This window comes from Palaemon carinicauda, chromosome 39 (genome assembly GCF_036898095.1).
Source record: "Palaemon carinicauda isolate YSFRI2023 chromosome 39, ASM3689809v2, whole genome shotgun sequence".
Lineage (NCBI taxonomy): Eukaryota > Metazoa > Arthropoda > Malacostraca > Decapoda > Palaemonidae > Palaemon > Palaemon carinicauda.
The window spans coordinates 67,682,419-67,695,175 of record NC_090763.1 but is presented as its reverse complement, the minus strand read 5'-3'; the positions used below and the strand labels follow the sequence as shown (position 1 = coordinate 67,695,175).

Below are 12,757 nucleotides of genomic sequence, written 5' to 3'. Positions count from 1 at the left end.
AAAAGAAAACATTCAATTAATATTCATTGCCATCCCTTCATACTACAGCAGAATTCTAGTGTGGTCCACTACATATGTAACAATGAATCAACTATTGTCCATCATTAACATGACCATACTGCATTTCATACACACACAAAAATAGCACAATGATGCCTGACTTTAATCTCTTTGAATTTTGTTTTAAATGTGGGTTCTGTTTCACATACCAATTAATTGACACTGCATATATATACTACATAAATAAAAAAAGAATTGAAGAAAGTACTGGCCTCACAGGAGGAATACCTATAAGAGAAAACAAGAAATATAACTTCCAATACAATACTGTCAAACTATAAAAAACAATAGACATTAAAAACTGACTTCGAAAGTTTATGATTCACCTACAAAAATACTGTACAGCATGAAGAACATTACACATAGACTACATATAACTACCCTTACCAGAGTAGGATTTAATTTTCATAAAAATGTTATTTTCCTTAGTAAAATAAATTTTTGAATATACTTACCCGACGATCATATAGCTGCATCCCTGCTGCCCGACAGAAAAAACCTACGGGCGGAATACGCCAGCGATCGCTATACAGGTGGGGGTGTACATCAACAGCGCCATCTGTCAAGTAGGTACTCAAGTACTCGATGTCAACAAAGAACCAATTTTCTCCTCTGTCCACTGGGTCTCTATTGGGGAGGAAGGGTGGGTCCTTTAATTTATGATCATCGGGTAAGTATATTCAAAAATTTATTTTACTAAGGAAAATAACATTTTTCAATATTAAACTTACCCGACGATCATAAAGCTGATTCACACCCAGGGGGGTGGGTAGAGACCAGCATTACATGTTGACATTATTATGAGCTAAGTATTCCGTATTTCATTTTAGCAGTTATTCAAAATAACAAGCATAAAATAAATAAGTACCTGGTAAGGAAGACGACTTGAACAATTACTCTGCCTTTTTAAGTACAGTGATACCTCGGTAGTCGAACGACTCTATACTCGAACAATTCGGAGTTCGACCAAAATTTTCGAGAAATTTTTGCTGCGGTGCTCGACCAAAAATTCGGTACTCGACCAGCCGAACACGTGACGACCGCATGGGCTTTGTGATGATCGCGCCATCTCGGCCACTCTCGCTTGTTCGGGAAGCATCAGTTCTCTCGAGAGCGTCACTCAGACAACGCGCGATCAGCATTCGTTGTGATTTAGTGATTTTCAGTGCTTTTAATTGCTTTTTTAGCTTTCATAATGAGTCCCAAGAAAGTAATGAGTGTTAAGGGGAAGGAGAAGAGGAAAACAGTGCGAACAACGATCGAGTTGAAGAAGGAAATTATAGCGAAATATGAGAATGGTGTACGAGTGTCCGATTTAGCGGTAGAATACGGAATGGCGAAGTCGACCATTTCTACGTTTTTAAAGCATAAAGAAATGATTAAGAAGGCGAATGTTGCAACGGGAGTTACGGCGGTAACTAAGCAAAGGCCACAAGTGATTGAGGAGATGGAAAAGTTGCTTTTAATATTTATTAAAGAAAAACAGTTGGCCGGGGAAAGTGTTAGTGAAGCGTTCATTTGTGAAAAAGCGTTGCATATCTATGAAGAATTAGTGAAGAAAAGTCCGAGTACCAGTGAAAGTGATTCATTTACATTTAAAGCGAGCAGGGGTTGGTTTGAAAAGTTTCGTAATAGAACAGGTATTCATCGTGTTACTAGGCATGGGGAGGCAGCTAGTTCGGATCAAATTGCAGCCGATAAATACGTGGGGGAATTCGATCGGTACATAAATGAACAAAATTTGATCGCACAACAAGTCTTTAATTGTGATGAGACTGGGTTATTTTGGAAGAAAATGCCAGCCAATACGTACATTACCAAGGACGAGACGAAGATGCCAGGTCACAAGCCAATGAAAGATAGGCTAACATTGTTGCTGTGTGCAAATGCAAGTGGCGATTGCAAGATCAAACCCTTGTTAGTGTACCACTCGGACAACCCCCGGGTGTTCAAACGAAATAATATTTGTAAAAGTGCACTACCAGTTATGTGGCGCTCGAACACTAAATCTTGGGTCACAAGACAATTCTTTACTGAGTGGATAAACGAAGTGTTTGCCCCCCAGGTTAAGGCTTACCTCATTGAAAAGAGCTTGCCAATGAAATGTCTTCTGGTTATGGACAATGCTCCTGCACATCCTCCAGGTCTCGAGGATGACTTGAAAGAAGAATACAGCTTTATCAAAATCAAATTCTTGCCCCCCAATACTACTCCCATACTCCAGCCCATGGACCAACAGGTCATTTCAAACTTCAAAAAACTCTATACCAAGGCCCTTTTCAGAAAGTGTTTTGAAGTGACCAGTGACACGAAGTTGACCCTAAAGGAATTCTGGAAGGAACACTTCAGCATCCTCAACTCTGTTAACATGATTGACCAAGCTTGGCGAGGTGTGACCTATAGGACATTGAACTCTGCCTGGCGTAAGCTGTGGCCATCATGTGTCACAGAGAGGGAGTTTGAAGGTTTCCAACCAGAGGCGGGTCCAAGCACTGCTACCCCTGTAATTTCTGATGACACTGATGTCGTTGAGGAAATTGTTGTCATGGGCAGGAGTTTGGGGCTTGAGGTCGACAAGGATGATATTGATGAGCTTGTAGAAAGCCATTCTACCGAGTTGACTGTGGAGGAATTGTTGCACCTGCAACAACAACAGCAGCAGGATCTGATTGTGGAGCAGGAATCTTCAGAAGAGGATGAGGTAAGGGAGGATGTTCCAAGTTCTCTCATCAATGAAATTTGTTCCAAGTGGGCAGATGTGCAGGCTTTTGCTGAAAAATACCACCCAGAAATTGCAGTAGCAAACCGGGCAGTGCATATGTTTAATGATAGTGTCATGTATCATTTTCGAAGAATACTGCAGAGGAGGAAGAAACAATTAACAATAGACCAGTTTTTCACAAAAGAAAAGAAAGCTGCTACATCAAAGCCTGTTTCTCCTCCAAAGAAGAGACAAAGAAGAGAAGAAACCCCTGAAATAGATCTGCCCACCCTTTCATTGGAGAGAGAAACAACTCCTGAAGGAGAACTACCCCGCCACATCATGGAAGGGGACTCTCCTTCCAAGCAGTAACCTCCCCCTTCCATCCTCTCCACATCCATCCCTGTATGCCATCGAACCGCTGCTCAAAGGTATGTTCACTACAGTACAGAAAATGGTTTAAAATTGTTTTATTTTAGTACAGTAAATGGTTTAAAATTGTTTTATAGGATTTTCTGACCAATTTCATACACATTTAGATAATTATTGTTGTTTAGGTACACGTTTTATTAATATTTTGGGCCTGTTCGAGTGCTTGGGAACGGAATAGAATATATACCATTATTTCTTATGGGGAAAAAAAATTCGGTACTCGAACAAATCGGAGGTCGAACACGGATCTCGAACGGATTATGGTCGAGTACCGAGGTATCACTGTACGTCTTCCTTACTGAGCCTCACGATCCTCATAGGATGCTGAGCGACTCCTAGGAGCTGAAGTATGAAGGGTTGCAACCCATACTAAAGGTCCTCATCAAAACCTCTAATCTAGGCGCTTCTCAAGAAATGATTTTGACCACCCGCCAAATCAAGTAGGATGCGAAAGGCTTCTTAGCCTTCCGGACAACCCAAAAATATTTCAAGAGAAAGATTAAAAAGGTTCTGGAATTAGGGAATTGTAGTGGTGGAGCCCCCACCACTACTGCACTCGTTGCTACGAATGGTCCCAGAGTGTAGCAGTTCTCGTAAAGAGACTGGACATTCTTAAGATAAAAGACGCGAACACTGATTTGCTTTTCCAATAGGTTGCGTCGAATATACTTTGCAGAGATCTATTTTGTTTAAAGACCACGGAAGTTGTGACAGCTCTAACTTCGTGTGTCCTTACCTTCAGCCAAGCTTGGTCTTCCTCATTCAGAAGGGAATGAGCTTCTCGTATTAACAGTCTGATAAAATAGGATAAAGAATTCTCTGACATAGGCAAAGATGGATTCTTAACTGAACACCATAAAGCTTCAGACGGGCCTCGTAAAGGTTTTTAAAATAGAACTTAAGAGCTCTTACAGGACATAATACTCTTTCTAGTTCATTTCCAACCATACGATAAGTTTGGAATATCGAACGATATTGGTCAAGGCCGAGAAGGCAGCTCGTGTTTGGCTAGAAAACCAAGTTGTAGAACATGTAGCCGTTTCGGATGAGAATCCGATGTTCTTGCTGAAGGCATGAATCTCACTGACTCTTTTAGCTGTGGTAAAGCATATCAGGAAAAGAGTCTTAAAGGTGAGATCTTTCAGGGAGGCTGATTGAAGTGGTTCGAACCTGTCTGACATAAGGAATCTTAGAACCACGTCTAAATTCCAACCAGGTGTAACCAAACGACGCTCCTTCGTGGTCTCAAAAGACTTGAGGAGGTCCTGAAGATCTTTATTGTTGGAAAGATCTAAGCCTCTGTGACGGAAGACTGATGCCAACATGCTTTTGTAACCCTTGATAGTGGGAGCTGAAAGAGATCGTTCTTTCCTCAGATATAAGAGGAAGTCAGCTATTTGAGTTACAGAGGTACTGGTCGAGGATACGGCTACTGACTTGCACCAGTTTCAGAAGATTTCCCACTTCGATTGGTAGACTCTAAGGGTGGATGTTCTCCTTGCTCTAGCAATCGCTCTGGTTGCCTCCTTCGAAAAACCTCTAGTTCTCGAGAGTCTTTCGATATTCTGAAGGCAGTCATACGAAGAGCGTAGAGGCCTTGGAGTACCTTCTTTACGCGTGGCAGACGTAGCAGGTCCACCCTTAGGGGAAGTGTTCTGGGAACGTCTACTAGCCATCGAAGTACCTCGGTGAGTTATTCTCTCGCGGGCCAGAGGGAAGCAACTAGCGTCAACTTTGTCCCTTCGTGAGAGGCGAACTTCTGCAGTACCTTGTTGACAATCTAGAACGGAGGGAATGCATATAGATCTAGATGTGACCAATCTAGTAGAAAGGCATCTATATGAACTACTGCTGAGTCCGGGATAGGTGAGCAAAGTATTGGGAGCCTCTTGGTCATCGAGGTTGCGAAGAGATCTATGGTTGGCTGGCCCCAGGTGGCCAAAAGTCTCTTGCATACATCCTTGTGGAGGGTCCAATATGTTGGAATTATTTGTCCCTTCCTACTGAGACAATCTGCTATGACATTCAAGTTGCCTTGGATGAACCTCGTTACTGGTGAAAAGTCTAGACCTGTTGAACAGGAGAGGAGGTCACTTGCGAACTCGTACCATGTCAGAGAGTAGGTCCCTCCTTGCTTGGAGATGTACGTCAAAGCAGGGAGTTGACCGTGTTCACCTCCACCACTTTGCCTTGAAGGAGAGACCTGAAGCTTTTCCAGGTCAGACGTACTGCCAGAAGCTTCTTGCAGTTGAAATGCATTGTCCTTTGACTCGAGTTCCATAATCCCGAGCATTCCCTACCGCCTAATGTCGCACCCCAGCCTACGTCCGATGCGTCCGAGAAGAGAACGTGGTTGGGAGTCTGAACAGTCAGGGGAAGACCCTTTCAAAGGTTGATAAAGTCATTTCACCAAGTCAGACTAGACTTTATCTTTCCGGAAACCGGGATCGAGACCGCTTCTAGCGTCTTGTCCTTTTCCAATGAAAAGCTAGATGATACAGAAGAGGACGGAGATGTAGTCTTCCAAGTGACACAAATTGAACCACGGATGAGTGTCCTAACCAGACTCATCCACAGCCTGACAGGGCAGTGTTCCTTCTTCAGCATCTTCTGGATGGATAGCAGGGCTGGGGGTTGATCGTCTTGCTCAGCAATGTCCTCATCAGAGGGTTCCTCATCCGAAACTGATGAGGAAACGGCAACGGAGTGGGCAACGTCTGACTCGCTGAATCCGGTCGCACTGGTGGATGCGTGACGGAGCCTGACACAAGATCATGGTACTGCTGCACAGTCTGTGAACTGTCAACCATGGGGACGCGAGGAAGTACAGCGTCAACCCGAAACTGTCTAGACTGTCTGGGTTGTGCAGTCAACCCCCTACCGGGTTGCTGAGGTTGCCGCACTGCGTCACAACAAGTCACCTCTGCTGGTTGTTGAACGTCTTCCTAGTGACACACTGAACGTCCACAACCACCTCCGAGAGTGCGACTGGCAACCCACACTGGGTCGCACCGGTGGAGGAACCATCTCAACTGGCGGACGTGAGTAGGATACCTCAGCGTCAACAGGGCGTACAACCAACCGGTAGGAAGGTTGTTGGCTAGAAGGTTCTTCTCCGTAAAAAATCCTCTATCAAGGACACAAGCTAGGACTGCATGTCTTGCAACAAAGCCCATTAGGGTCTATGGGAGCAGGTGTGGCAACAGACGGGGTTAGCGACTGAAGCGGAACCATTTACCATCCCTGGAAGCATTGTTATGCTTTAATTCAAGTCCATAGGAGGCTAAGCAGCTTAAGGCTCCTCTCCAAATGACAGAGTCCTCAAAGGAATATCAGAAGGAGGGAGAACAGCACTTTCTCATCTACAGGAACCATGTCCGAGAAAAGCTAGGTTAACTCAGTGAGGGTTTCACTGGTGCATAAGCAGCAGACCAGAAGGCAACGTTATGTAACTGCTTGACAGTCTGTAAACTGTCAAAAACTGAACTGTCAACCACAACAGGTGCGTGAGGACATACAGCACTGGTGCATTAGTAGCAGACCAGAAGGCAACGTCATGTAACTGCTTGACAGTCTGTGAGCTAGCAACAACCAAAGCTGTGTGGGGAAGCCTCAACTCCTGACTGACTAGTCTGCTGCGGGCGAGTGGCGGTAACCACAGTGGGTTGCGGAGGCTGACACACCGTGTCAAAACATGGCAGCTTGTGGTAGCTCACGCCCGGCAACGGAGTGCTCCGTGTGTCTGTGGGAGTCAGAATGCGTCTGGCAGGGTCGACTGCGCATGGGTGGAGGAGCTCTCACAACAAGAGTGTGGGAGCAGGTAGCCATGCTGGGCGCACAACCGTGGCAGGCTGTAGGCCAACGGGTGCATCGTCAACCTTCTCCGCAGTCGGAGTGTGGGAGCAGGCAACAACCAAAGCGGAGTGGTGGTGCGTGGTGGGGACTGCCGTGGGTTGCGGAAACTAACGCATCGCGTCAAAACACGGCAGCTTGACTCCACCTTCCCACTGCTGATGCGGTAGCTCACGCATGTTAACGGAGGGAGCCGCACGTCGGCTAACGTTAACATGCGTCTGGCAGGGTCGGTTGCGCATCGGAGGTGGAGCTCTCCGCAGCCGGAGTGTGGGAGCAGGCAGCCTCAGCGTGAGCTGGGCGCACAACCGTGGCAGGTTGTAGGCTAACGAGAGCAGTGTAAACCTTCTCCGCACGAACTCCTGCATAACCGCAGCTAACTGAGTCTGCATAGACTGCAGTAAAGACCACTAGGGTCTACAAAAAACGGCAACAAACGGAGCTACTGTCCGTTGTGACTGAGGGTCTAAAACAGCTGGTGCGGCAACAGACGGAGTTACTGCCTGTTGCGGTACCACCTTGCCTCTCTTGGGAGGTGTGCAGTCGTCGGATGACTGCAGCGAGTCCGAACTGACCCAGTGGCTACACCTAAGCCGTTGGACTTGCGCGGAAGGGACCGACTTGCACTTAAAAAGCTGCAAGATTTGGTCCATGGTTTCTACGAGAAACCTCTTCCGCAGACGAGGAATAAATGGGCTCTCTCGTCTTTGTGTGGGTGGGGCGATCTCACGTCGGCAACGTGTGTAGATACGCCCGAAACCACGGAGGGAAAAACGTCTGTTCGTCGATCAAGGCCTGTGGAACCCATAAGTCGTTCGACATTACTTCTCCCCTGGGCTTGGGAGCTTGTAAGAGGTCCCGGACTAGGTGAACAACTGGCACGAACAGACGAACCCTCGAACGCAACACTGTAACACTTTGCGCATATCACTTTATCACTTTTGATTTTCTGTTTGCACTTATTTCACTGAAATCGAAACTTTAACTGATTTCTACCTGAAACACGCAATCCTATCCTTCATTAAAAGGTAGTAATTGCGAAAACAGTTTTACAATGCAACAGAAAAACATAAATAAAGATAAAGAATTCAGTGGCTGGAAAAGAGACTAAACACTAGATCAAATAAACTACGTTTAAAATCTCTCACCGCATAAAGCCTGGGAACAAGAATAAAACTCTAGAAACGTTTTACCTTCTTCCCCTACAGCGACTAGGGAGAAGAGTAAAAAACGAGAACAACGTTACCCGCTTGAACGAAACGTTTATTCTCCTCTCTCTCCCTCCGTCTCTATCTCTCTCTCTCTTCTCTCTTGACTTAGCACCTGAGAGAAGAGCCCAATTATATATCGTTAAAACATGTTATTTGCTAAAGGAAAAAACTGAAAGGTTTCCCAAATAAAAAGTTCCTTTATTTAGAATTTAAACCATTTAAGCTAAGAAAGAATGAACGAAACGCTAGAATCGGTTTACTCTTACTGCAACGTGAAACCGTGAAACACTCTCTCTCTATCGTAACGATAGAGCGCAAGTTGAACGTTCTGAACGTCAACAACTGCGGAGACTAAAAAACTAAACGTTAGTTCATCTTTGAAAACAGTACGAGACTATCAAAGAAATTCTTTCATAAAACATTAAAATTAAAAAAGTATTAAATTCTTAAAAGGTAAATACGATATGACGGGCTCAATGTTAAATGACTTCGGTTCCAAGTAAGGACCGCCTACTATTAGGAAAGGTCGCATATAAACAAACATAAAAATTAATTTTTATAAGTTTATAATAAATGGAAAGTTAATCGAAGAGGCCTATAAAGGCGGAGAGATATAAAATAAATAGATCTATAACTTGTTAAGCAAAATTACCAAAAACCTAAACACACTTCCGTCTAAGGGAAGGGTCGGCCATTTAAAAGTGAAAGAGAGTCCATACTCTCTTCGTCACCAACACTTCCGTCTAAGGGAAGGGTCGGCCATTTAAAAGTGAAAGAGAGTCCATACTCTCTTCGTCACCATAATTAAATCTATCCAAAACGAGTTCAAGTTTTGAAATGAAGATAAAACCCCTGCATAGCGAAAGCTCAAAACTGGAATAGTGTACTTCACCAAATCGTTGTGAAAACAAATCCAGTTAGGGACGGCGTATTTAGTAGGTCTTGCCAGTGGCACGACAGAGGGAAAATTGGTTCTTTGTTGACATCGAGTACTTGAGTACCTACTTGACAGATGGCGCTGTTGATGTACACCCCCACCTGTATAGCGATCGCTGGCGTATTCCGCCCGTAGGTTTTTTCTGTCGGGCAGCAGGGATGCAGCTATATGATCGTCGGGTAAGTTTAATATTGAAAAACTTTGAGGTTTATCGCTAACATAAAAACAGAAATGAGCCTGATATAAAAATTCCTCGATGGTTATCCCTGATTACGTAATAAGAAACAAACAAAATATCACATCTCCATTTATTCAGTCAAATGAACAACTGCAATATACTCAGATTAGCAGTTTATCCTTGATTACCAATAGTCCTGCATCAGTACTTTGCCTAATTTTAAATAGTCAACTTCATCAGTATGGCTTTTATCTCTTAGAATATCTAAATGCTATAGCTAATCTCTATGAGGCCCATGTATGTGGCTGAATGGAAGCCTTTGAAAAATCAAAACATTATTTCTGAAATATATAGTTGAAAATAAACGAAAGAACGAACACATAAATACCTCCTACTTGCTGCATATCCCTCTTCACTTTCACCATCACTTGTCACAGTCAAATCTGTTGGAACTGATACCTCAACACTAGCTTCTCCTGACATCTTAGAAATTTACACATTTTCATAACCACCTGTAAAAACAAATAAGTCAATTAATTTTTTAAGAGATCCATTCTAAGGCCTCTCTACAATCTGTTTCTAGACATCAAAATATTACTCAAAGAATACATACCGGTATAATGTCCTCTATGTTAAAAAATTATAATTTCTAAAAACCTTTCACACCCAATAAAAATCATTATTGCATAATATGACAAGAACAAAGTAGTAAAATCAGGACTCCCAGCTTCTGATTACAATGTACTCCCAGTGAGTAGTGAGTAAATGAAGCTATCTGTATGTGCATGTGAATAAATCTTAGGAACTATTTGTTTCAAGTGTTTATCTACTCATTGCAGAAACTCATTTCAAGGAAGATAAACTGCAGAATTAATGCCCCAACCACAAACCATCACCACTAAAAAAAAATTTTGGCTTTTTCCTTTCTATGGTTAGAAGAGAACAGAGTTCTATTTCTTTTAAATCTGGTGCACTTTCTACTTTAATTTCTATTTGATTTAGCTCCATGTTAATACTATACCTCTTTTCCATTCTTTTCTGGGCATTCTAAGTTCTAAAACTTCTGACGATTGGCTACTCCATGTTTTGCGTCATCCTTCATTATGACAGGTAGGTATCTCTATCTTTGAGATCTGAGTCTATACTTCAGTGGTAGAACTTCCACATTACTTCACGATCTCCTCATCAACAACAAGCTCCTTCCTTTCCGTCTTACTATGGAAGTAAACCATTGCATATTTCAGTCACATTTTCAAAATCTTTGGTATATGACAAATTCGAAGATAATTTGTATTTTTCCTAACCATACAAATCTTAGATATTTAGAGAATACCTTTTAGCGCAGCTGAAATGACGAGCCAATAGTTTTAGAGGGTTAATTACCCCCGCGCTAGTTAGTGGGGGGTGGGGAAGGGTAGCTTGCTACCCCTCCCCCCTCCACACACCGGTGACTTGCTTCACTTCACTTAGAGGTAGGACTTGACTTGGGGGTCAGGGATGGCGGGCACATATGTGTAAATAGCTAAGGTTTGTATGGTTAGGAAAAATACAAATTATCTTCGAATTTGTCATTTGTTCCGTAACCGAAATACAAACCACGCTATTTACAGAGGGTGACTTACCCCTTAGGAAGGGTGGAAAGTCCCCAGCCTTACTGACTTCGGCTTGCCCGGGGGCTTGATCCCTCAGTGAGCAGCACTAGAGAGAGGGAGCCCCTGTACCTCACAAGTTCCTAGCATCGCTAGGAACGAGTGGCCTACATAAGCAGTGTGAGGAGGAGAGTGTGACTCGTCCTATGAAGTTGACCTTGAGACCTTCAGATAGGAATTCTAGGATAGGACGTTCCCCATACCACCTCGTCAGGGTATGGGAGACGCAACAGTATTAAGCTTAATACTAGGAGCACAAAGAAGCATGGGTTACCTGCAGAATTCGAGGTCAGCTATGCGAGGACCAGGATGCTGCTTCCCCAAGAGAGGGGAGAATGAAGAAAGAAGTAAAGGTCAGACATACTCTTTCATTCACGCAGACTAAGACCGGGTAACAACGCCCTCAACCTACAGCTACTTGTCCAAAAAGGAGCCTGAGGTTAGACCAGCTGTTGTGCAGCCACCACAGGGCCGATAGAAAACGTATCGAGGCTCCTGTGGGTCACGTCTTGCAGGTAGTGGGCTGTGAAGGTCGTTTGACGCTTCCAGACCCCAGCTTGAAGTACCTGCGTCACAGAGAAGTTTCTCTTGAAGGCCAGGGATGTAGCAATACCCCTGACATCGTGGGCCCGAGGGCGACGTGACGGAGGAGGGTCAGGATTCAGGGCATGGTGGATAACCCTTCAAATCCAAGCTGAGATGGTGTTCCTGGTGACCCTCCTCTTTGTCCTGCCTGTGCTCACAAACAAAGCTCGCACATGAGGACGGACTGCAGCCGTTCTCTTCAAGTAGTGCCTCAGACACCTCACTGGACATAGTAGCAGCTGGTCTGGGTCGTTTGTTACAGAACGGAGACTCGCGATCCTGAAAGAGTCGAACCGAGGATCCGGCACTCCAGGATTCTGAGTCTTGGCCACAAACTCAGGGACGAACCTGAACGTTACCTCCCCCCATCCCCTTGAATGGGCGATGTCGTACGAGAGACCATGAAGTTCACTAACTCGCTTGGCCGAAGCCAAGGCGAGTAGGAAAGCCGTCTTCCAAGACAGGTGGCGATCGGAGGCCTGGCGTAATGGCTCGAAGGGAGGTCTCTTAAGAGACCTGAGGACTCGAACCACGTTCCAAGGAGGGGGTCTCACTTCCGACTGGGGGCAGGTAAGCTCATAGCTACGTATGAGTAAAGAGAGTTCTAGCGATGAAGAAATATCCACGCCCTTCAATCTGAAGGCCAAGCTTAAGGCTGAGCGATAGCCTTTCACTGCCGAGACAGAAAGGCGCATTTCTTCTCGCAGATACATGAGGAAGTCCGCTATTGCTGGAATAGTGGCATCGAGTGGAGAGATACCCCTTCCACGACACCAACCACAAAAGACTCTCCACTTTGCTTGGTAGACTCCCTCAGAGGACCTTCGCAGGTGCCGAGACATTCTCTCCGCAACCTGTTGCGAAAAGCCTCTCTCCGCGAGGAGACGCTGGATAGTCTCCAGGCGTGAAGCCGAAGCGAGGCTACGGACCTGTAAGGGACGCCGGAGTGGGGTTGTCTGAGAAGCTCGTGTTGTGGAGGAAGCTCCCTTGGGAGTTCCGTCAGGAGTTGCAGAAGGTCCGCAAACCATTCCGCGTGATGCCATAGCGGAGCTACCAGAGTCATGGAACAGTTGACCGATAGTCTGGTCCTGTTGAGCACCCTTCTCATCAGACAGAACGGTGGGAAGGCGTACACGTCGATGTTGTCCCACC

At 44.8% G+C, this 12,757-nt stretch overlaps 1 protein-coding gene across 2 annotated transcripts in view; it reads right to left on the bottom strand.

Annotated features, from left to right (window-relative positions):
- Positions 1-12,757, bottom strand: part of LOC137631240 (progesterone-induced-blocking factor 1-like) — a 113,216-nt gene that overhangs the window by 91,256 nt on the left and 9,203 nt on the right. The window contains exons 2-3 of one of the 2 annotated variants that reach the window (XM_068363022.1): positions 10,393-10,586; positions 9,760-9,883 (exon numbers count right to left, since the gene is read on the bottom strand). In XM_068363022.1, the coding sequence (XP_068219123.1) occupies positions 9,760-9,854 (95 nt within the window). In that variant the 5' untranslated portion in view covers positions 9,855-9,883; positions 10,393-10,586. The remainder of the gene's footprint in view (positions 1-9,759; positions 9,884-10,392; positions 10,587-12,757) is intronic. The other variant, XM_068363021.1, reaches the window with a different exon arrangement.